The sequence below is a fragment of the Suricata suricatta genome, chromosome 7 (genome assembly GCF_006229205.1).
Source record: "Suricata suricatta isolate VVHF042 chromosome 7, meerkat_22Aug2017_6uvM2_HiC, whole genome shotgun sequence".
Classification (NCBI taxonomy): domain Eukaryota; kingdom Metazoa; phylum Chordata; class Mammalia; order Carnivora; family Herpestidae; genus Suricata; species Suricata suricatta.
In genome coordinates, this window is record NC_043706.1 from 8,858,054 (window position 1) to 8,882,497 (window position 24,444).

Sequence of the window (24,444 nt, forward strand, 5' to 3'; positions counted from 1 at the left end):
AAAATCCGAAGCAGGCTCCAGGCTCTGAGCTGTCAGCACAGAGCCTAACGCGGGGCTCGAACCCATGAACTGTGAGATCATGACCTGAGCCGAAGCCAGCCGCTTAACCCACTGAGCCACCCAGGAGCCCCTTACTCTATTTTATTTTTATTATTCTTATTACTTTATTTCAGATTGAGAGAGAGAGAGAGAGAGAGCAAGTGGAGAAGAGGGGCAGAAAGGGGGAGAGAGAATATTAAGCAGGCTCCACGATCAGCACGGAGCCTGACATGGGGCTCAGTCCCCCTACCCCACGATCATGACCTGAGCCGAAACTAGGGTCAGATGCCCAATCAACTAACTGAGCCACCCAGGTGCCCCTATATTCACTTTTTTAAAGGACGTAGCCCTACAGAGTTGATTCAATTGTATCTTGTCTACATTTTTTCAACTGCTTTTGAATATGGGCAGTTTTATTCCCTAGATCCTCCAGCCCTGTCTTCAGCAGTTCATTCGAAGAAGGACTATATCTTTGCACCATTTCGTTCAGTTTTTACCACTGGCTTGAGCACAGAAGAGCCACTGGCCAAATGTGGACACCCCTGGTTCGGGTAGCAGCTCCGGTGGATAACAGGGGTAAGATAACCAAATTGGGAAAATGGGACTAAAGAACTAAAGAAGATGAGATGCAACAATGGGGGGCGGGGGGAACGTCCAGTACAAGGTACAGAATGAGGAAGAGGACGGACGGTACAGGTGAAAAGCTCACAACACCCCTGTGTTCTCTTTGGGCTCTTGTTTGTATCATTTTTACTTTTATTTCTTTAGATGTTTTAAATGCTTATTTATTTTTGAGAGACAGAGGGAGAGAGAGCGAGCGAGAACACAAGCAGGGAAGGGGCGGGAAGTGGGGGTGGGGGTGGGCCAGAGGACCCGGATGAGCTCTGCGACAGGAGCAGGGAGCCGGATGCGGGGACAAGAACTCACAAACGGTGAGATCCCCATGGACGCTGAAGTTGGACGCTCAACAGACTGAGCCCCCAGGTCCCCCGGTAACATTTTTAATTCCTAGACTCATCTGCAAAATAGGAGTAAGTCCCTCCCACACGGTTTAGGTGCTTCTTATATGCCAGTCACTCTTCTAGGAACTGGGGGCACAGCAGACAGCAACAGGAAGTTCCTCTCCGCACTGAGCTTACCTTCTAGAAGTGGAGAAATAACAGATACATACTTTGGCTCGTGATGTATGCTCCGAGAAAACATAGAGCACTCAAAGAAAGCACTTAAAATAGTATCTGGCATTCCAATAGCCAAAAGGTAGAGACAACCCAAATGTCCATTAACTGACGACTGGATAAACAAACTGTGGCATATCCACACAAAGGAACATTACTCAAGTACTCAAAGTGCTGACCCGGGCTGGAACACGGCTGAACCTTGAGGACATCGTGCTAAGTGAAAAGAGGCAGATACAAAAGGTCATTTATTGTAGGATTCCATTTATAGGAAATATCCAGAACAGGCCAATGCGTGTGGATAGAAAGCAGATGAGAGGCTGCCAGGGGCTGGGAGCAGTATGGCTATGGAGTTTGGTAATGGGAATGGGTTTTCCTTTTGGGGTGTTGAAAATGTTTCAGAGCTCAGTGCACGAGGCTATAAACGTACGAATGTCGCCAATGTTAAATTTTAAGTTATCTGTCGTTTACCACATTTAAAAAATAGTACCTGGCACAATATAAGTATTCAAGAAAACTTAAACATTATTCTTTATAGTAAGATGAACAAAAATCTCCCAAACAGGAAATTACCTAGGTGATCATGCTAAGTGAAATTAGCTCAAAGAGAGACAAATGATATGACTTCACTCACATGTGGAATTTAAGATATGAAACAGAAGAACGTAAGCAAAAATAATATAGAATGGAAGCAAAAATAATATGAAAACAGGGAGGGGGGCAAAACATAAGAGCCTCTTAAACAGAGAACACATTGTATGTTGCTAGAGGGGTTATGGGTGGGGGATGGGCTAGATGGGCAAGGGGCATCAAGGAGGACACTTGTGGGGATGAGCGCGAGGTGTTATACGTAAGGGACGAATCACTGAAATCTACTCCTGAAATCATTATTGCAGTCATAAGTTACACACTTGTAACTTTTAGCCTTTTCATGCGTGAGCATTAGTAGCAGCAACTCCGGACTTCAAGCTGTATTGCAAAGCTGTCATCATCAAGACAGTGTGGTCCTGGCACAAAAACAGACACTCAGATCAATGGAGCAGAATAGCGAACCCAGAAATGAACCCACAAACATCTGGCCAACTCATCTTTGACAAAGCAGGAAAGAGTATCCAATGGAATAAAGACAGTCTCTTCGGCAAGGTGCTGGGAAAACTGGACAGCCACATGCAGAAAAATGAACCTGGAGTACTTCCTTACACCACACACAAAATAAACTCAAAATGGATGAAGGACCTAAAGGTGAGACAGGAAGCCATCAAAATCTTCAAGGAGAAAGCAGGCAAAAACCTCTCTGGCCTTGGGCGCAGCAAATTCTTAACTCCACACGTCTCGGGAGGCAAGGGAAACAAAAGCAAAAGTCAACTATTGGGACCTCATCAAAATAAAAGGCTCTGCACAGTGAAGGAAACAATCAGCAAAACTAAAAGGCAACCAACCGACAGAATGGGAGAAGATATTTGCAAACAACATATCAGGTAAAATGATTAGTATCCAAATCTATAAGGAACTTACAAACTCAACACCCAAAAAACAAATAATCCAGTGAAGAAATGGGCAAAAGACATGCTAGACAGTTTTCCAAAGAGGACATGCAGATGGCCAACAGACACATGAAATGATGCTCAACATCACTCATTGTCAGGGAAATACAAATCAAAATCACAATGAGACACCACCTCACACCCGTCAGAATGGCTAACATGAACAACTCGGGCAACAACAGATATTGGCGAGGATGCGGAAAAAGAGGAGCTCTGTGGCACTGCTGGGGGGAATGCAAACTGGTGCAGCCACTCTGGAGGTTCCTCAAAAAATTAAAAATAGAACTACCCTATGATCCAGCAATTGCATTACTTGATATTCATCCAAGGGATACAGGTGAGCTGTTTCAAAGGGGCACATGCACACCAATGTTTATAGCAGCGCTATCGACAATAGCCAAAGTATAGAGAGAGCCCAAATGTCCACTGACTGAGGAATGGATAAAAAAGATGTGGCATATATATACATATATATATACACAATGGAGTATTACTCAGCCATCAGAAAGAATGAAATCTTGCCATTTGCAATGGTGTGGATGGAACCAAAATTAGAGAAAGACAAATATCATATGGCTTCACTCATATGTGGAATTTAAGATAGAAAACAGATGAACATAAGGGAAGGGAAGCAAAAATAATATAAAAACAAGGAGGTGCACAAAACATAAGAGACTCCTACACATAGAGAACAAACAGAGGGTTACTGGAAGGGTTGTGGGAGCGGGTGGGCTAAATGGGTGAGGGGCATTAAGGAATCTACTCCTGAAATCATGCTAACTAACTTGGCTGTAAATTAAAAATAAAGAAAGAAAGAAAGAAAGGAAGAAAGAAAGAAATAATAAAAGAACAAAAATAGTAGTAACTCAATAGTACCAGAAAGCCTAGACTTAACTTGGATGTCAACTTAAAAACAAAGAAACAAACAAATAATAAAACTTAAAAAATAAATTAAAAAAAGAAAATTACCTAGGTAAACAAAATTATTAAATAAACTTGTAACCACTGGAATGCTATGCAAGCTTAGAGGAGAGTGAATGTGGTAAGTACAAACTTGGAAAGATGGCTGAATTTGCAGCGAAGACACGCAAAAAAGGCGCTGATGAGGGTACACGGTACCATTTATGCTAAAGTATACATGCAGGTGCACACCCATGTGTAGCTGCCGGGAAACGACCGGAGGAAGAGTGGTTTCCTCTGGGGTGAATAGGTTGGGGGAGGGGGTGGGAATGGCTTTGTTCTTGACCTTCATACCCTTGTGTATTGAGTGATTGGTTGTGTGTGTGTGTGTGTGTGTGTACAATACACAACAGTTTGGGAGTTTAAATGACAAGCTCAGCATTAAGAGTATGAGATGGGGCGCCTGGGTGGCTCAGTTGGCTGAGCATCCGACTTCGGCTCAGGTCATGATCTCGTGGTGAGTTTGAGCCCCGCGTTGGGCCCTGTGCCGACTGCTCAGAGCCTGGAGCCTGCTTCCGATTCTGTGTCTGCCTCTCTCTGCCCCTCACCACCCACCTGCTTCAAAAATAAATATTTAAAAAAATTCTTTTTAAAAAGAGCCCGAGGTAACCATCCAAAATTCCTAGCCTGCTCCTAGGTAGCATTAAAAGAGATACAGAATCTTGGACAAGGGAGGTAATTACCCATATTGAGAATGAAAACCTTTTGGCTTCATACTTGTTATGAAGAATAAAACTGGACTTGTCCCATAGTGTAAAAATCCTTCAATATCTGGAAGGGGTTTTTGCAGGTGGCCAGAGGGACAGCATGTTCTAAGTGCCAAGCACAGCACAGGTGCTAGACAGGGATGTCCTGGTTCCGGAAGACGCAAAGAAAGGGTAAGGCACCTGACCTTCTTCGACCTCTGGGCAACCTTTCCCCTTGTTAAAGTGCATCTTTTTTTTTTAATTTTTAAAAAATTATTTATATTTGAGAGACAGAGAGAGACAGCGCGAGCAGGGGAGGGTCAGAGAGAGAGGGAGACACAGAATCTGAAACAGGCTCAAGGCTCCGAGCTAGCTGTCAGCACAGAGCCCGACGCAGGGCTCGAACCCACGAACCATGAGATCATGACCTGAGCCGAAGTCGGAGGCTTAACCGACTGAACCACCCAGGAGCCCCAAAAGTGCATCTTTAAAAATGAAGTTAATATAGGAAAATGAGATAGTATTAAGAAAAGCCATTTACAAGTCTGAACTCTTAAAAAAAATCATTTTATTGATCCTTTACCATACAAAATTTATTCAAATTACACCCATTTGAAGTGGTAAGATCACAGCTAGAGAGAACAGGTGTAGCCTGTAACAAATCTATTTACAAAATCCATCATAAAAGCTTTTTTTTACATTATATTACATATTTTCTCTTTTAAACTAGCATACAACACAAAGCTATACCGATTAGTAGTTTGCCTACTCCCAATTGTGGGAGAAATACTTCCTTTTGACAAAATCACGTACCCCGTAGGAAAAGAAGTTCCCACAATCTGACTTGCCATGGCCACCCGAGTCACCCTGCAGAGCATTCTTCCTTGAGACCCTTGCTCTCACACACAGACTGTCATGCACGCCTCGAGTTCGTTCTTTCTTTCTCCTGAAAGCTAAAGCTTTAAATACTGCGGTTTTATTTACAGATCTACACTTAAAACAACGAGAACAGAAACAAGAACCACGACGAAAAACGAAAACGCAATATGACACTCTTAAAAAATTACAAACCAGCTAGAAAATACTCTGGCAGTGTTTACAAATTAATTGCTATTTTTTTTTGTACAAAATTGCTAGATAATGAAAATGTGAGGAGACTACATATCAACTTAAATAAAAACGATCGCTATGCACAGATCTGTACATATGAACACACACCTAACACTGTTTGACAGCTCATGTGTTACCCTTTATACACTTAATTTTGTAAGGCTCACGCAGTCATCATTTGCACACTTGTAACTTTCAGCCATTTCATGTGTGAGCGTTAATAGCAGCAACTCAATGGTACCAGAAAACCTACAGACTCAGTACTTAAAGTAACACAAATACCGTAGTACTAACCCACTTGGTATGCCAGATACTATGTCAGAGAGAAAAAGACGATGCAAATGGAAAACGGCACGGACATCTAATTAAGGTACACCCGTTAAGCCCACTAACTGGAAAAGAAAAAAGTCTTATGCATGAAGGAACTCTTTAAGACTTATTAGTATTCCTTTCTTTTTTAAAAACAATAAATACGGCATTATTACATTACGCAAAGGCTTCGCGAGAAAGTCAACAGAACACACAGCAACCTAGCCAGGTGAGCTCAGCCTTTAGACTTTGGAAAAAAATCAGCTTTGTGCCGCTGGCAGGGAGAATTAGACAAAGCTGTAAGCAGAGGCAGCTAACCAGATGAGATAAATATGGGAAATGGGGAAAAGCTTGGCATAAATGGTTTCCCGTACAGGAAAACACCCCACAGTGCATTTCTAGTAGGCACTTGACACAAAGCTCCCCCTCCCCCCCCAACCCAGTGCTTCATCACGGACCACACCGCTATTTGTACCAAATCCAGTGTGTGTGAGAGAGAGGAGGCTGGGGACGGAGGCCGAAGAAGAAAAACGAGGAGAATCTGCACCTTTGTTTTCCTTCCCAAACACACACCCACGCATACCCACACAAATAGTTTAAAGTGCTGGTGTCATTTGTTTTGACCCCACCACCACTTTGCATATTGTGGAAATCTACCTAGAGGAAACTGGCGGGGGCTTTCGTGGTTTGTTTTGTTTTGTCTTATTTTGTGTTTTTCCTAAGGGATGTTTTCGGATTCAATTCAACACAGGAATCGACGGCTACTGTGTCAGGCACATAGCATTTCAATTTAACTGTTTGTTTCATCTTGAGGTTTTTGTTTTTTTGTTAAGTGACTCCCTCATTCCTGCAGTCTTCAGTATCCAAGGAATGGATCTGAGGTACCAGGCCACCTGCCCAGGGTGGGGGAGAAGGCTCTCTCCCGGGGCCCATGGGAAAGCCATTCTTGGACGTACCTGGGAGGAGGTGCCGGTGACACGAAGCCTCCAGCAACTGGGGGGAGGGGACACCATCCCCGAAGAGTAAAGTGGGAGGCGCCCTGGCATTCTGTCGCTTCTCTTCCCACATCCCGGCTTCCCTTGGTTCAACTTGACTCCTTCATAGAGGAAGGGGACCGGGCTCTGGCCAGGACGACACAGCCCCTGGGCAGCGGGGGGCGCCCTGCTCTGGCCAGCGTTACGTGAATGCCGGGGACGGAATGCCACTCACAAGGCGGGGGAGGTCTTTGTCCCCGGAGGCCTCTCCATCTGACCCCATCCTGAGAAGTGGTCTCCCTGAGTGCAGTGTAAGAGAGCCCTTGCCCCACTCTCGGGGCCGGGGGGGAGGGGCGGGGGGAGGGAAGAGGGGAGGCCCGAGGACGGAGGGATCCACACCTGCGGCTCCCTGGGACTTGCTCTGTCATCTGACCTGGTTCTCCTCTCGCATGGGCCACGCGTGTCCGCGAGCCCCGGGGCCCACTCGCCCCCGGGAAGAGAAGCAAGATGGAGTTGGCGCTTCTCGCCGAGGCCGGTGCACCCGCGGGCCCACGCGTCTAGATGCTCTGATCAGTAGAGGTTCTCTACCTCTGCTTAAATCCTTCCAACGAGCAAACAACCGTTTCAAAGTAAACAATTAAATCGAAATGGCGATGGGTGCCACAGGAATGCTTCAATGGCGGCTAAAAAAAAAAATTTCAAAAGCCTAAAACAATCAATCCACAAAGAACTCCTAAGTGAGCTTTCGCTACAAATCAACTTTAAACTGACAAGTACGTTGGGGGCGGGGACTGGGAGTGGTTAACGGAGTCAGGAAAATCCACAACAGCTTCCAGCGGCGGAACGCTACCGGTTCTTCTTCGGTATCTGCAACAGATCGTGGGCAGCGGGGTTGTTTATCCGAAAGGCTGTGGGGGTTCCCCCGACCTCCGGGCGGGACACGCGGTCCATAGCTTACACTGAATTATGACAGTAATTTAAATATTCCTAGGAAGAGCTGAAGAAATCCGTTTCATACTTTTTGCATGACTTCAAGTTTACAGTTCCTGCCGTTCCGTTCCGTATGAGCAGACCCCCAAAGACATGCATTCTGCGGAGAAGGCACGGCTTGAAATGCTATTAAGGAAGATTGCTGTTTTCGAGTAGGCCAGGTGGCCGGACCCCATTCTACAGCCCATCCATCAGGCACAGCAAGCCAATCCGGGAAGGGGGCGGGGGAGGAAAAAACACCGGCGAGAGACACCTGATTGCACATTTTCTCACTTGCTGACTCATCCAGGAGATTTTGGAGCCTGGGGCAAAGCAGGGCTTTCCCAAGGGAGCCTGCAACTGTGCGTTTAGACAAACAAACAAACAAAAATTATTATTATTTTTTTAATTCATTAAAATGTCAGCTTTGTTCTGAAGTTTGTAGTTTACTTCATGATACTATCTTGGAGGAAGTAGGTAGGAAGGGACAACACTGCATGACAGATGCTCTGGTTCCAGAATAAAAAAATATCGGTTGATAAGGGGAGTTCACACAATGCATAATCAGCTACACATAAAATCTTCTACCAGTGGGAGCTTTTCCAAATCGTAAGCATCGAAGAGATCACTGATGCCTTCTTCCTCCCCAAGGCTGAGGAGATAGTCTTCTTGGAGCAGGGGGGGCAGTAAGTTCACAAATGGTCCTTCTAGGCTGGAAGGAATTTGGTCCTCAGTCTGCTGTAAGAGGTTGGCTGGCGAGGCCAGAGGAGAAAGGTCTGCCATAGAAATGGAACAATCGCTATGTCCTGAGTTGGTTGAAGCCAAGTCTGAAAGGGGGAAAAAATTGGGGGAGACAGAAAAATAAGTTAGGAGCAAATCAAATGGGAGTTTTTGGAAGAAGATGCTCGCTACTGTTAGACAAGCATGCGCCCTCCGCTAAGGGTGATCAGAACGATCACTGGGGTCCAGACCGCCTTGGGCTAACTGGTCGCAGTGACTGGTCGCCCTTCTCTGTTCTGGTCTGGCTCATTCATCTCTTGAAATGCCCACTATTAGCAAACAAGTATACAAGTCCTTTCAAAGATGAGAGGCTAACAAGTTCCAACACTTCTTTCTGCTATCAGTTAGTCACTACTTATTTATTTATTGAAAGGGAGAGATCTTGAGTGGGTGAGAGGGGCAGAGGAGGGAGGGAGGGAGAGAGAGAAACCGAGAGAGAGAGAGGTCCCACACTCAGCACAGCACAAAGCCCGATGTAGGGCTTCATCCCACGACCCTGGGACCATGACCTGAGCCCAAATCAAGAATCATCAGATGCTCAACCAACTTAGCCACCCAGGTGCCCCCAGTTAGTCACTATTTAAAGGAAAAACAACACATAACATCCATAGGGAGACGCTGGCTTCCAGCAGGGCTCACTGATTTTAACTTCACCTTTTTTGAACGAACTTTTTAAAGATATCTCTACAAACGCACATAAGACATACCAGTTCGAATTTCTATTCTGAAAAAAAAAAAAAAAAAGGTCTCGTTTTACCATCTGAGATGCTGTGGGGTGTGTGTGTGTGTGTGTGTGTGTGCGTGCGTGTGCGTGTGTGTGTGTGTGTTTGCTCAATAGTACATCAGACCCTATTCACTTCAATCACTCCTATTCTTGCTGTTCTATTGGGAGACAGTCTGGGGGTAGATTAAATACACATCCCCGAGTCTGAAACTGAAAGAGGGGAGCAGTTAGATTTCCCCCCAGGGGTTCTTCCTCCCATATCTGGTCCCCATCACACTGGGGGCGGGGATGGAAGGTGGAAATTAAGTTACAACTTCTGACAAAAGGCTTTTCTCTCCGAACTTGTGGCCCTTCAGTATAGCCGATGATTCACCCCGCCAGCTCACAGCTTCACTCCGCACTTGAGCTCATTTTCCAAAACACCGTGAGCACACCGCTTGGGTTTGGGCTGATGGCAAAAGCCTGAGGGACTCCATCCACGAGTGGAGAAGTCATTTGCTCAAGATCATTATTTTACTGTAACCAGTCAGAATGGCTTAAAAAAAGTTACCTTAATAACGTTTAATAACAGAAGTCCTTATTTCTTGCCTAGACATGTGCTTCTGACACAGGACCCTTCCCATCACCTGCATTTTTCACATAGATTCCAAATGAAAAAGTGGGATTTTTACCTTTGGAAGGGGGTTTCGGGATATTCCCATTGTGCTCTTGGTTGTTTGTTTTCATTGGACTGTGTGTTTCTGTCTCTTCTGGACACAAATACACCTCAATGGGCCCTTGGGTACTTGCCAAATGTATCTGTAGGCTCTATGAACAGAAGTGAGAAAAATTCAAACTGAGAAATGAAAGCTACAGTCATTTTCATCTAAAAATGGAAAGTAAGGGTTATTTCTTTATCTTTCTTCTTCACTTGTAGCCCATCCCAATCAAGAGCAGGGGCCAGCAAACTGCAGCTCGAGGGCCAAATTGGACCCATCCACTGGCTTTGTCAATGAAGTTTTATTGGCAAAGAATCATGCCCATTCCCATGGTTTATGCATTGCCTCTGGCTGCTTTTTTTTTTTCTCCTCTCTCATACTGTAATAATGGCAGAGTTGTACAGTTGAGTCGTCCCAACAGTGACTTATGGCTCACCAGGCCAAAAATATTTACTACCTGGTCCTTTAAAATATTTTTTAACATTTATTCATTTTTGAGAGACAGAGAGAAACAGAGTGTGAGTGGGGGAGGGGCAGAGAGGAAAGGAGACGCAGAATCTGAAGCAGACTCCAGGCTCTGAGCTGTCAGCACAGTGAGATCGTGACCTGAGCTGAAGTCGGATGCTTAACTGACTGAGCCACCCAGGCGCCCCATTGCCTGGTCCTTTAAAGAAAAAGTTTGCTGACCCCCGCCCTAGAGGAGGTGACTGTGTTCTTTAAATATATTCCTTCTATGCAAACTATTAAAAAGTCTTTCAAGTGTTCCATAGACAGCATTTCCATGTTGTTATTCCAATCTGGCAGGGCTCCTGCATGGGAACTTCAATAACCACTGGACAAACAGTATCCTTACGAGCTAGGAGCAGAGCTTAATAAGAGAGCGTGGCACACTAACATCTAACATTCGTCTTCATCTGGGTCAGAGAGCTATTATTAGCACTTAAGGTGGGAACTGTACCCGAGATGGGAGCTTGCAAGGCTCATTCTCTTATTTTCTATGCATTTCCTTTTTGCTACGTTTCTTTATCTTATAGTTACAGTCCAGGCCTATATTAGTGAAGATTATCTGAAACCAATCACAAAAATATGCTCCCTACTTTCTTATAATATTCTAGTCTATCAATTCAGCCACAGCCTTATGTGATTTCTTAAAAGTAAGCATGTTATAAAAGATAAATTCTGAAAACGTGCTAAGGTATGTTGGGGGGTTACTTTTTTTTTTTTAATTAAGGACCGACTTTAAAACATTTATGCCTCTATTCCTGGTGGGTCCAGGGCAATCAACATAAAATTCCCCAATGGTTCAAATCAATCAGAACCACCAGATGATAGAGAAAGAAAAAGTACAAGAGGAGAGGGCACCAAACACCGACCTCAATGCCGTTATGTTACTTTTTAAAAAAATGTTTTAATGTTTTATTTATTTTTGATACAGAGAGAGACAGAGCATGAGAGGGGGAGGGTCAGAGAGAGAGGGAGACACAGAACCGGAAGCAGGCTCCAGGCTCTGAGGTAGCTGTCAGCACAGAGCCTGACGCAGGGCTCGAACCCACGAACGTGAGATCTGACCTGAGCTAAAGCCACAGGCTTAACCGACTGAGCCACCCAGGCGCCCCCGTTATGTTAAATTTGACTTCTGGGACACTCAATGCAAAAGAACTATTGACATGTTTTTTAAAGTACGAGTTAAGTAAAATAGATGGGAAAAAGATATCAAGGTTTTCAGAGGATATACCCTACGTCCATGACTCAATGATTCTTTAACTTCAGGCATTCCAGAAAGATCTCTGCAGATGAACAAAACGTTATCTCCTTACCTCGATTGGGTCAGGCACTTCAAGTCTTGTTTCCGGAGGGGCTTTGACAACTATAACAGTTTGGTCTTTAAGGCCACTAATTTTTCGAATATCTTGATATGTAACGTAAGCTAACGTAGGGAGCGTTAAGGAAACCTTCCAATGAATTGCCTCAGAGGCACCCACTTAGAAGACAGAAGAACAGATGCACGGAAAGAGTCTATAAGGTATTTTTGACTTATAAGAATATATGGGTGTCTCCATCCAGATCTTCAAATGTAAGGGATTTCTCATGAATCTTCTTTTCTGGTTGATATTCTAAACAACAGGACAAAAGCACAGCTTTTCCCTGCCGATTTCTAAAAGGCCCACAGCTACCTAAAATATTAAACACAGAAACAAAATATCCAAAGAAAACCAAAACCCAATTTGTCCAGGGATTTTCTAGCCAGGTTCCTCTGGAGCATGGACATTCCATAACCTTCAGGGAAGTGTTCTGTCACTCAAATTGAATGATGGCAGTTCCCAATTTACAGGGGAAAAAAAAAAAGTAAGTTCTACTACCCATATCTTTTTTGAAACTCCAATAACTTCTATCTGCTGCTTGACTACTAGCAAACGTCAGCAGCCACCCAAATAAATGAGTGAGTAGCAAACAGATCTTTTGGCGGAAGAATTCAGAAGACTGCTCAGGCAGACGGCTTGTTTTCTTATGGGCACCCAGGCTGGTGGTGATTATACACTGCCCATTGATAAGAGCGTCATTATTTTTCTGTTACGACTTCTGCGCACTGAATAGTTCTTTTGAGCGCCCTGGCAGCCAAACCTGAGGGGATATCATGAAAGAGTATGGTACTGACTACGTGATGAAAGCATTCACGCAAGCTTGCCTAGAGAGACACGTCCTTACCCGGCAGTAAAAGAACTCACATAGCTCTCTCCATAACGCACACAGAGTAACATAATTAATGCACAATGTCTTCTAGCCTGTTGCATTTTTATGTTAGCCCACAAAAAATGCCTAGGATAAAACAGCAAATCGCAACTCAATGACGGCCTTTCTGCAGGTAATGTAAGACAGCAAATAGGGTCAACGATCTGACATGTGTAATCCGGAAATAGGGTTTAGAGAGCCACAGGAAATGTCTCTTAGAACAGCGGACTTTCATTAGACACTGAAGGAAGCTAAGAACGTACTGTGCAGAAAAAAGCACATTCACTTCCGGTCTGTATATACTTTTAGGGGCACTTCACCGACTATCTTAAGTTTCAACGGTTGAGACCACAGGTAATCCAGTGCTGAGCTCACGTGGGAGTCCTCAGTCCTAGGCCCCCATTCATTTCGTCAAGGAAGCCAACTGACGGCCGTGAATTTTTACCGAGAACCCGGGGGGAAATGAGAGCCGGGTACCTACCCCACAGCCCACTCTCAGAAACGCTATGTGATGAGAACTTATTAAAATAAAAACTCATCTACAATTACTCAACATGCTACAGGAAGGAGAATTTCAACACATTTGTGAACAAGCTGTACCACATTCGGAACTGAGGGGCGAATTGAAATAAATTGTGCAAACACATTTTCTAATCTTACAAACTTAAAAGTACTTCCACTGTGGCTCCCTCCTGAATTTGCTTTTTTGGGTTAGCAGCTCCCTGCAAGGAAGCTTTCAGTTTCTGGAACAAAGGCCCCAGAGGAAGGCAACGCAGGGGACTGCGCTGTAAGCTACACGTGGCAGAGAGCGACCAATCACACAACCACCTTGCCTCTTCCTCCACGGGGCTCCCACGGAACCCCAGGAAGGCGCCCCAGTAGAGTTATTCTGTTTCTTTCCTGGGAAACCCACTCCGGCCACCCCTGGCGGTTCAAATCATCACACCTCTTCTCCAGATCACTAATTATCAGCTGACAAGATGAATCCCTTGGTCAACAGAAAGCGAACAACCGCAGTTTCAAAATATGGCCTGAATTGGGAAAATCTGTGTCCCCACGGCCTCCAAGGGAAAGCCTGGCAGACACAAAGGGTCACGTGGAATGATCAGAAGTGGGCAACGCAAATGAGAGAGGGGGTATCTTAAAACATGGGCTTTGTCTTCTAGAAACTGAGAATATTGCAAAGTCTTCTTGTCAACTAATGAAGTAAGCTTTCTCCTTTCCTGTTGGAAGGGCGATGCCGAGCGGTTAGGTTTCCTGTGATGGCCAACAGGTTGTCAGCCGGTTGACAAGAACTGACTTTAAAATTCTTTATTTCCAGAGACTAATGGCTGCAGCTGAATGGATGCATTGAGATGCTGCGGGCCTGGCGGGGGGCGCTTCTAAGATCAGCTCTTGGTGCTGTGAACCAGCATTAACGCGGGGGCAAAGTTACAGCGCGGTTTTTCTCTACTCTTTTTATTCCTTCAGCTATAGCCCAGACAGAGTCAACAAATTCCAATTGCTCCAATATCGGATGGAAAGAAAATAGAATGTGAGAACCTCAACAGTGACAGCTGACGCCCACCAAAAATCTGGGGAGCCAGAGAGGAATCTGCTGGATGTTGTCGTTAATATTAACACCTTACGCTAGGAGTGTGTTCATATGTCCCACCTCGGAACAACATGATTAAAAACAACAACAACAACAACAACAACAAATACCCCACAGTTACCACCTGGCTATCAAAATAGATAGAAGATACCATCCAGTGACTATCTTTCCATAAATACTGAGTTCTAAAAGAAAGTACGTGGATTTACACACACACACACACACACACACACACACACACAGACTTGGGTGAAACCAGAGTAAAAGTCTACTTGTGCGTAAGAGCCAGCCTGTCCACTCTGGATGTAACCCAGAAGGCACTAACCCCTAGGAACAGGTGACACAAAGGATATCTTTGATTCTCTGAATCCTCGGTTAGCAGTTTGAGGTCCAGGGTGCAGGTTTGGATCAGCTCATCTAATTTCTTCTCTTCCTGGCTGAGCTCGGTCACTTCCTTCGACAGGCCTTGACACTGGGCCAGCGTGCCCCCGTCCTCAGACAGACTGCAGCCCCTAGAAACCCAAACACAGACTCAGTGTGGCTACTCAGGGGACCGGAGGGCAGGGGTGGAGGGGAGGGCAGGGAGAAGTGGTCTTTTGAGTAAATGTCTCTTCTTTTTTTCTTTTTATAAATTTCTAAAATGTTTGTTTGAGAGAGAGACAGAATGCGAGCAAGGGAGGGGCAGAGAGAGAGGGAGACACAGAATTCGAACTAGTTCCTTGCCGTCAGTGGAGAGCCCAGCGCAGGGCTTGAACTCATGGTCCATGAGATCATGACCTGAGCCGAAGTCTGACGCTTAACTGACTGAGCCACCCAGGAGGCCCTAAATGTCTCCTCTTGACACAGAAGGTCATGCTGCTTGTTAGCCAATTGTGATAATCAGAACATTTATACACATATTTTCCCCCAGACAGTCCTTTACCTCTAAGTAGTTTCTATGTGAGGGAAAAAAACAACCCCAAATCCAACACTGCTATTTTCAGGTTTCTCTCCTACAGAGGAGGCCTGTTTCTTCAGAAGGCTCAAATTCAAAGGGTGAAAGGAGGGCCTCCTCCCTGCCACATGCATCCTGGGGGGACAGGGAAGGGGGGAAGGATGGAGAGACACAGCAAGGAAAAGATGAGGATGGTTCAAAACTCAATGAAATACCGTCGACAAAGTACAAAAGATGCAGGGAGTGTCTGAGGGCCTGTGCCACCCACGGGCAAGGACAGGGAGGTTAAGGGGACAGATCTGGTGCTGTGTGGGAGAACAAGGCCCACCGCCCAACAGGCTTCCCTCAACCACAGGCCATAATGGGGCACTGAGGGGCTCAGTCGGTTGGGCCTCCGACTTTGGCTCAGGTCAGATCTCACGGTTCATGGGTTCCAGCCCTGCGTCAGGCTCTGTGCTGACAGCTGGCTCAGAGCCTGGAGCCTGCTTCTGGTTCTGTGTCTCCTTCTCTCTCTGCCCCTCCCCCTCTCATGCTCTGTCTCTCTCAGTATCAAAAATAAATAAAACATTAAAAAAAATTGGGGCACTGAATCATCACAAAATTCCAAAAAAGTACAGCAAGTTACCCGCTATCCTATTGTGTCTGGAGTAGTATTCTTCCCAAAGCTACCCTCCAGAGATTTGTCCCTTCCCACAACACTTTCCAAGCTCCTTCGGAAATAGTGGCTCTTCAGGCTCTTCCGTCTAATAATTCACGAGCGGCATTAGCATACATTTAGTCACACATGCGGGTGACAAGTGCTAACATCCCTGCTTTGCGGAAGGAACGGAGGCCTCTAAGGCTTGCCTCAATTTACCCAGAAAGTGAGGTGACCCGCTGTTTGAGCCGCAGACAAGGATAACGTGGCGATGTGTTAACACACAGCCGAAGTTCATTTCCAAATGCCTGTTAGAGATAAGCCAAGGACACGTGTGAGCATCCTTTAGCTTTCACACGTGAGCACACACGTGGCATCACCACAAGAGATGGGTGGCATTTTACTTGACATCTGCAGCCCACCCCTCTCCCACCCCCCACCGTGAATCCCAGGACCCCCCTGGCTTAAGGCTAATCGAGCTTTCCGTCTCTGAAAGTATCTCAAGAGAAGGGGGCTGTGCAAAGAGACTTTGAACTTGAGTGAGGGGCAGCGAGAAAGGGACCGCGGAAATGCAGTGTGGGCGTGAGCGTGAAACCTGGGACCGGGGGCCGCAGCTTGTACTCACATCCATTGCACGTTGTTTTTCGACTTCTTCTTAATGAGGTGGATGCCTTCCAGCACGTTGGTGATGTCGTAGATCCTTCTCTTTTGCACTTTGAGTACCTCCGCTGCCTTGTTCAAATCCAAGACCCCGTCAGGGGACTGGCTCAGTAGCTGAATGAACTTCTTGGTGAGCAGACCAAGTGACGTGTCATATCGTGTTTTTTCTGAGGGAGATTTTGGAGCTTAAAGAAAAACAAAAGCCAAGCGGGTGGGGGTAGAGGGGACAGGGAGGGGGAAGAGGTAAAGAAATGAAGGGTCTCTTTGCAGGTAGGCAAGCCCTCTTTCCCGCTGCAGCCCAAGTGTTAGTGTCAAAGCGAAGCTTGGTAAGTTACAGAAAGCTATGAAATTGCTTTATTAGAAAAGGAAGGGGGTGCCTGGGTGGCTCAGTCAGTTAAGCGTCTAACTTTGGCTCAGGGCCTGATCTCATGGTTCGCCGTGTTGGGCTCTGTGCTGACAGCTCGGAGCCTGGAGCCTGCTTCAGATTCTGTCTCTCTCTCTCCCTCTCTCTCTCTCTCTCTCTCTCTCTCTCTGCCCCTCCCTGGCTCACACTCTGACTCTCTCTCTCTCTCTCAAAAATAAATAAACATTAAAAAGTCCTTATTCAATATCGTATTTATTGTCTCACGGGTGCGCAGGCCAAGGCTTTCGCTCAGCATTACACCCCGTTTGTGGACTGCCTGATTTGTAAACTCCAAGAAAGGAGTGAACAGGCTCCGATTTAGCATCTACGTTAAAGGCCAAAGACACGAAGAGCCGCCTAGCTGTCTCCAACCTCCTGTCCCCTCTCTCCCGGAAGAAGCAATTGATGGGAAGGAAAACAAGCTGCAGCGTATTGGCGTCCGGCCGTTCTTACAGCGCCTATGCCGAGTGAGAGAGGCCAGGGCAGGCCTTGTCTGCGCCCGGGGAAGCCTGCCCTCCAAAGTCATGGCCGCTAAGAAAAGTTAGAATTAAGTGTGATTATAGAGTGGTGCCAAAGAACTTCTATTGCGAGTTAAAAAGTGACACCGCACACATTCAAAGGGGCCTGACTCCCCCGCAGTCAGCATGCAGGCCCCGAAGTGACTCTAAACCTCTGCGGGGTGTCTGCGGACACTGTACTTGTTTTCAGGACAGGAGCAGAGAGAAGCGGAAGAGGCCACCACGCGCCGGCACTGCCACACCACGGCATCCGCTCAGCCGCAAGCTCGGAAAGGTGGGAAGCCCACGCCCAGGAAGAGACGAGAGGGGTGCATCCTTACTTTTTGGACTGTCTGGACTTCGCAGCGAGGCTCTTCCTTTGCCCTTGGGGGTTTTTAAGCCATCAGACAGGTACTGATGACCGCTTCCTCCCAGCTCCAGCCTTCGCTTGGCCTGCAACGGAAAGCACAAGCGTTGGTCACGGGGCACGAGGGCAATCGCCAGGGGTGACCTGTGACCCGGCCCTGCCAACTCCCAGCTCGGGCCTCTGCCCTGCCCGACGCGGGCCCTGGCTGCCCCACAGCTGGGTTCTGGCTCCTGCGACGGATCGCACATCAGATGGACATATCCGCTGGTCCTTTAGGATTAGGCTCAGGAGCCGCCCTGCTCATTCATTCATTCATTCATTCATTCAACATACATGCCAGGCATGGGGCAGGACACTAAGAAGACAGCAGGCACTGCGGAACATCAACCCACTTTTCCCTCCATCTCTGGTCCGGGCTGGACCCCCTTCCTTGCGCTCCCACAAACGCTCTGTTTATTTGTATCCTAGCACTTACTCAATATCAGGGTTATTTCACTTATCTCTTTCTCATTTCCTTTAAGGCAGGGACTCTTTCCCATTTATCTTTGTACACCTAGTGCCTGGCAGAGAGCCTGGGTTTCTGTAGGTATTCAATCACTCTATTTATATTCGACGCAAGAGTGATTGATCAGTAACACAACTAGTCACAGACCACCAATGGTCATTCGTCGGAATAAGAAACACTCCAAATGCTCCATCCTGGGCTTGGCCTGGAATTACCGGCTCCATTTCTGTCATCGCACCTGACACCTGAGAGATCTCCATCCAAGTTTTGAACTTGATTTACTTTCACTTCAGAAGCATCCACCCAGTGTCTCCGGACAGGGGACCGGGCTCAGGGAGCACAGGCAAAAGCAAGACAGGCTAAGTGTCCCTGCCTCCCTAGTGGGTAGAGTCCGAGAGGACACAGACCATGGAGCACCTGTCCTGTGCTGTTCGGGTGTGACAGGTGCTCAGACAGCAATGGCACCCACCAGACACCCCACATGGCCATGTGTTTCAAGGCTCATTTTCAGGGCAGGTTCTCCTAATGAGAGGTGCGATTTCGCAGGAACTCCTCAGGACACGGAAAGACCGCGCCATCGACTGATGTCAGATCCCCAGTTACCAGCTCGTCTTGCTCTGGTCACTGCAGTGGCCACCAGCAGCGTGTGGCTCATCTGAATTGACACGCGCGCCAAGTGTAAAGTACAGACTGGGTTTTGAAAACGCACCCCCCCCCCCCAGCAAAAGGGGCAAAATCCGTCACCAACAGTTTTTATACAGATTACACTTTAAAATGATAGTTTGGCTTTATAAAATATTATTAAACCAGATAGAATTAAAATTATTATTTCACCTGTTTCCTTTCATATATTTTTTTACTATGTGGCTTGAATTTGTGGCACACAGTATCTTTCTTTTTTCTTTAGTTAAATGTTTATTTTTAACTAATTAAATAATAAACTATTTTAAAAGGTTTTTTTTTAAATCTAATTTTTTTTTCTATTATAAATACTTTATTTCAACTAGAAGGTACGATCTCTCAGGGGTTTCATAGTTTAAAAAGCTACAATCACATCATGTTGTAACTACATTAAAAAAAAACAACAACAGAACAGTGCTGTAAATGGAACTGCCTGGCTTAGACCATATACGTTTCTGCACAGTCTTTACGGAATCTGCACAAAGAAGTATCTTCTCCCTTTGCTCCAATTAATTGTTCTTGTATGTAAGCTGCTTTCTATTCCAGTATATCCAGAGTGGTGAAATCACAAGGCCAGCCACGTAGCCAAAGGTCGCTCCAAGCGTACAAGAGATGGGCCATACCTGCCACGGTCTTTCCCAATTGAGCGGAATAGGGAAGGCACCGAGCCACGTTCCTATAAAACTAGAAATCGTAGTGATCTGAAGACTGTTCTCCCAAATGGATGTAACTCCATTTCTACTGAAAACTCTTAGCCATGCTTTGATGTTTGGTCCTAACAAACACAAACAAGGTACAGTGGTAAAAGTAGACAAAATAACTGCAAATAAAAATGTTTCCAACATCAGCTCAATGAGTGGTGCTCCATATAGAACAAAAATTACATGAAAGAAGAAACATGACATAAGAAAGTAGATACAGCATTTCAAAAACCTGGTTACCTTATATGATAATGAACTTCTTTTAGAGGATGCTTTTGGTTTCACTACTAAATATAATACTAGAATGACGGCAGTTACAAAAACAGAACAGATGCACAACCATGTCAAGTGTGTTTCCAATATTGAGAAGTTCTCCAAGACGAATGATGGAATGAAGATGCTTAGGATAATTGAAAATATGCATAAAAGATGGGTAAACAGTAGTCTCTTGATATCAGTATCTTTCATGGTGTTTTCTTGAGTGGCTCTCTAACTCTCCCACCCGCAGAAGAGAAGCGGGGGTTACTACCTCCCACCATCAGGTACGACCTTAAATCTAATTTTTGAGAGAGAGCGCAAGCAGGAGAGGGGTGGGCGGTGGGGCACAGAATCCGAAGCAGGCTCCAGGCTCCGAGCTATTGGCTCAGAGCCTGACGTGGGGTTTGAACCCATGAGCTGTGGGATCGTGACCTGAGCCGAAGTTGGACGCTTAACCGACTGAGCCACCCAGGCGCCCTGTGCATTATCTTTCTATTGGGCAACGCTGGGCTGAAGTTCACTCTCAAGGCCTAGGGACGACATTCAGCACATTTCTTAACTTCATTTTCCCCTCCCAAACATCTGTCAAATCCTTGTGTGGGCCTGTTGTTTGGGTTGGCCCGGCAAGCGCTCCGTCTTCGTGAGGTGAAAGCCCTCTTGTCTTTGGGGAGCGCCCCTTCCGTGTGCCAGCACAAGCACATCGTGCACACGGGTGACCCAGCTGACCTTTGGTTCCATCCTCCCCTCCCCCACAGCGACTGGGCCAGATGGCACATGAGCAAGCCTGGGTGAACAAAGGCCAACCCGGGATTTTTTCTGGAACTACCAGCAAGAGGCGGTTGTGCCTTCCCAGTAAGGGTGAGAGCAGCCAGAAGCCACCAGACAACGGAGCTCTAGCGGTGAAGGCGGAGTGGAGAGACCGAGAGAAGAGGGTCTGAGCCCCCACTCAGAACTTGAATCAAGCCATACCCTGGGGACAGCAGCTGGCCTCCCCCAGACTTCTCAGCGGTCTCAGCCAATAAGAGCTTCCTGCTGAAAGCTCTTTGAGCCAGGGATATGAAGTGTGGTTCTGAAAGTGACAGCCACGGGGCGGGCCGGGTCCACACGGGCCCCAGTGCAGTACGGAGCCGGCAAGCCCCATCACAGTGGCAGGTGGGTGGGTCACCTCCTGCAGCCTCCAGGAAGTCACCACCGAGAGAGACGCTTCGTTGAGGCAGAAACAGCTCTGCTCTGGAGGCCTTTTCCCTCCACAGAAAGCGACCCAAGAGACAACCCACTCTATTCTCTCCATATTAAGGTTCCCAGAAGGAAGCCACACAGAAGAGCTCAGGACGAATTCGTGGGCTCCTGAGCCTGTCAACTCTTCCCGAACACTGACAATAAGGATTCACGCACTGGCCAGCAGCCTGGGGGCCTGGTAGTTCTCCTCCCCGTCCAGGCTACCGCTCCAAATTGCTTTGAGGCAAAGACCTATGGAAGCAGTAGGCTTGTAGGCCGGGGAAATTCCCGGGGATCTATCTGTTGCTAAGAAACGGAGATCCAACTTCAAGGACCAGGGCTAGGCAGGTTGTGTGACTTTGGATTGCTGACCAATCTAAATGCTGGATGGAAAATGTACTAAGTCTTAAAGGTTCCTACTGCCACAGTATCCTTAAGTCCTAGAATCCTTACCGTCTATGAGATGTCAGCCTCTAAGGGTACCTCTCACCAAGCCTGTACATCTACACCACAAAGAAAGGGGCTGTGGAGGAAAGGCAGTCCCAGCAAGTCCTCCCAGAAGGTAGACATTGTGGGGGAGGGGGTGTCCGGTCAATGACCCAAGCTATTGCGACGGAAGAGACGGGACAGGCTTTGAGAGGCGGTCCCTGCGTCCTTTTCCTTTTCCAGATGCACGTTTCTGCCAGGCTGTCCTGTTAGCATCCCTCTATTGTGTAGTGAAGGGCGCGGCATTGGACTTGAGAGGAACACACAGTCGTACTTAGCACTTAGAGGTCACAGGCCCGACGACGGGCACACTAACTGGACTCTCTTGGGAAAGAGCTGGGTGAACATCTGATACATGACGGAGCAGGGCTACCTTAACAATTTCAGGCACACGTGCCTGGTAACAAAACAAATAAAACAAAACAAAACAAAAAAAACGACAGGGGAGGTTTGAAACAGTACAGGTGGGCTCTGCTCACACCAGGGCAGATGGAAATCTCTCTGCGTCAGCTCAAGTTTTGTTTGCACTTAGTGCGGCCATCTCCCTGAAGTGTTGAGTTCTTCTGTTCATAAAGAGATCTTCAGATCTCAAGGCCCCGGGCGGTAGAGCAACTCATCTATCGGGTGCTCAGTGGAAGCCCCGTCATCTGGCACAAGTGGGGATAAAGGCTGGACGGGAGAGGTGTGATGTGGATTGCCCACCTGGCGTCTTTGCGAGGTAATACCAAGGGTGGCGTTTATTAAAAATAAAGTATGTGCTCACTTTAGAACCTCAGGCAGACGAAGACGTTGCATTGGTGAATTTCTGAAAAATATATAATATAATATAATAATAGGAATAACTGTCAGGCAGCCAAGCAGGGGGCTGTGCGGGGACCCCCATAGTTTCTGCTGGTCTGGCATTTGTGGGCCCTATTTTTCCCTTTGGGGAAGAAACTTCTCCAGTTCTTAGTTCAGGTGGTTTCTTTGTCTCTAAACCTGCTAAGCAAAAAGCCTGACATGGCTCAACATCTGAGGCTGGCCCTTCCCATCAGGGGTTCAAAGGAGAGCGAATCTGGGCCCACCAATCAGTGTATCCGAGTCGCCCTTGGCTAATGGGCCTATGACCCAAGCAGGAGAAGCGGCCAGTGCTGGGACTTGTGTTGGAAACGAGGGGGAAAGACTGGGTTCTTTTCACTGGGAGTTATTAGCAGGATGTCAGCTTGGAGCTACGTGGGAACTGAGCCAACACGAGAGTAAAGACTGGAGAGACTGAGTCCTGACGCCTTCAAGTGAGGCGCTAGAAACAGCCATGCCCAAAGACAGGTCTACCAAAGGCTTCCATTTCGTATGAACCAGAAGGTTCTCTGTTTTGGTAGAAGAAAACGAAGTTAGATGACTACTTCTTGCAACCGGGAGTCCTGACAGATGCAGCACGCAAGCATTCACTAGAACGAAAGGAGTATTTGAGTGCTTATAACGTGTGATGCACCATGGTGATTGTTTTCTACTCGATGATGTTATCGCCTTTTCACAGCAGCCCCACAAGGTAGCTGGTATTACTGCCTAGTGTACAGGAGAAGCCGGAGGTTTAGAATGCTCAAGTGACTTTTCCAAGATCCCACAGGCGGTGAATATGCCTACTCCAAAGCTCACGCTTATAACCGCTTTAAGGATGTGAAAAACTGCCACAGGAACATATGTGAAAAGTTATATTAAACCGATGCCACCTTTATGATAAACCTAGAGCTTTATTTATTTTTTTATTTATTTGAGAGAGAGAGAGACATGCACACAAGCATGAGTAGGGGCTGGGCAGATGTGTGTGTATATATATACATATATATATACATACACACACACACACACACACACACATATATACACACACACACACACACACACACACACACACACACACACACACACACACACACACACACACACATATATATATATAGAGAGAGAGAGAGAGAGAGAGAGAGAATCCCAAATCAAGAGCTGGAAACTCAGGGTGCCTAGGTGGCTCAGTCAGTTGGGTGACCGACTTCGGCTCGGGTCACGATCTCGAACTGTTCGTGGATTCGAGCCCTGCGTCGGGCTCTGTGCTGGCAGAGCTTAAAGCCCACTTCGGATTCTGTGTCCCCCCGTCTCTCTCTGCCCCACCCCCGCTCGCACTGTCTCTCAAAAATAAATATACGTTAAAAAAAAAAGAGTTGGATATTCTGAGGGTGCCCCCCAGGTGCCCCAAACCTAGAGTTTTATTTTATTGATAACTTTAAAAAAACGTTCCTTTAAGCAATAAATGCACATGGAAATTCAGACAGCATGAGTGTGTATAGGAGGAAAGCAAATCTTTCTCTCACTCCTGATCCCAGTTTCTTCTACAAAGGCAAGACTATTTATTAAGTTCCTCTGATCTCCTGTTAGACAATCTATGTGAACATATATATGTACACAGATACACACCACTGCACCTTATAAAAAGTGTATACCATGGTAGCATTTATTAACACAGGATGCCCTTATTTTTCATCCCTACATACTGCTGGATTTACTAATATGCCATAACTTGTTTACTTAACCACACACCTAATGGCTTTCAACACTCTTCTATGAGCTTTCACGACGGCACTGTGGGGTATCACTAGACCCACCCTGCTCTGAAGCAGAGAAGGTAAGGGTTTACCTCGATCAGTCACAGATCCCAGGATTCGACCCCATGACTTCCCTGGACTGATGGATATGGCCCTCCTGTTGCAATAGCAACTTCTGGGCCACCAAGGCCTGACTCTGCCATCACAACGCACATGTACGCTCCAGGTT

The 24,444-nt window shown here is 46.5% G+C and overlaps 1 protein-coding gene and 1 pseudogene across 2 annotated transcripts in view; both read right to left on the bottom strand.

The window, feature by feature from the left end:
• Window positions 1-4,952: 4,952 nt before the first annotated feature.
• E2F3 (E2F transcription factor 3) overlaps window positions 4,953-24,444 on the bottom strand; it is a 79,558-nt gene continuing 60,066 nt past the window's right edge. The window contains exons 2-7 of one of the 2 annotated variants that reach the window (XM_029944340.1): window positions 17,765-17,876; window positions 16,489-16,708; window positions 14,646-14,804; window positions 11,786-11,900; window positions 9,942-10,077; window positions 4,953-8,593 (exon numbers count right to left, since the gene is read on the bottom strand). In XM_029944340.1, the coding sequence (XP_029800200.1) occupies window positions 8,331-8,593; window positions 9,942-10,077; window positions 11,786-11,900; window positions 14,646-14,804; window positions 16,489-16,708; window positions 17,765-17,876 (1,005 nt within the window). In that variant the 3' untranslated portion in view covers window positions 4,953-8,330. The remainder of the gene's footprint in view (window positions 8,594-9,941; window positions 10,078-11,785; window positions 11,901-14,645; window positions 14,805-16,488; window positions 16,709-17,764; window positions 17,877-24,444) is intronic. The other variant, XM_029944341.1, reaches the window with a different exon arrangement.
• LOC115295978 lies at window positions 19,278-20,195 on the bottom strand (annotated as a pseudogene).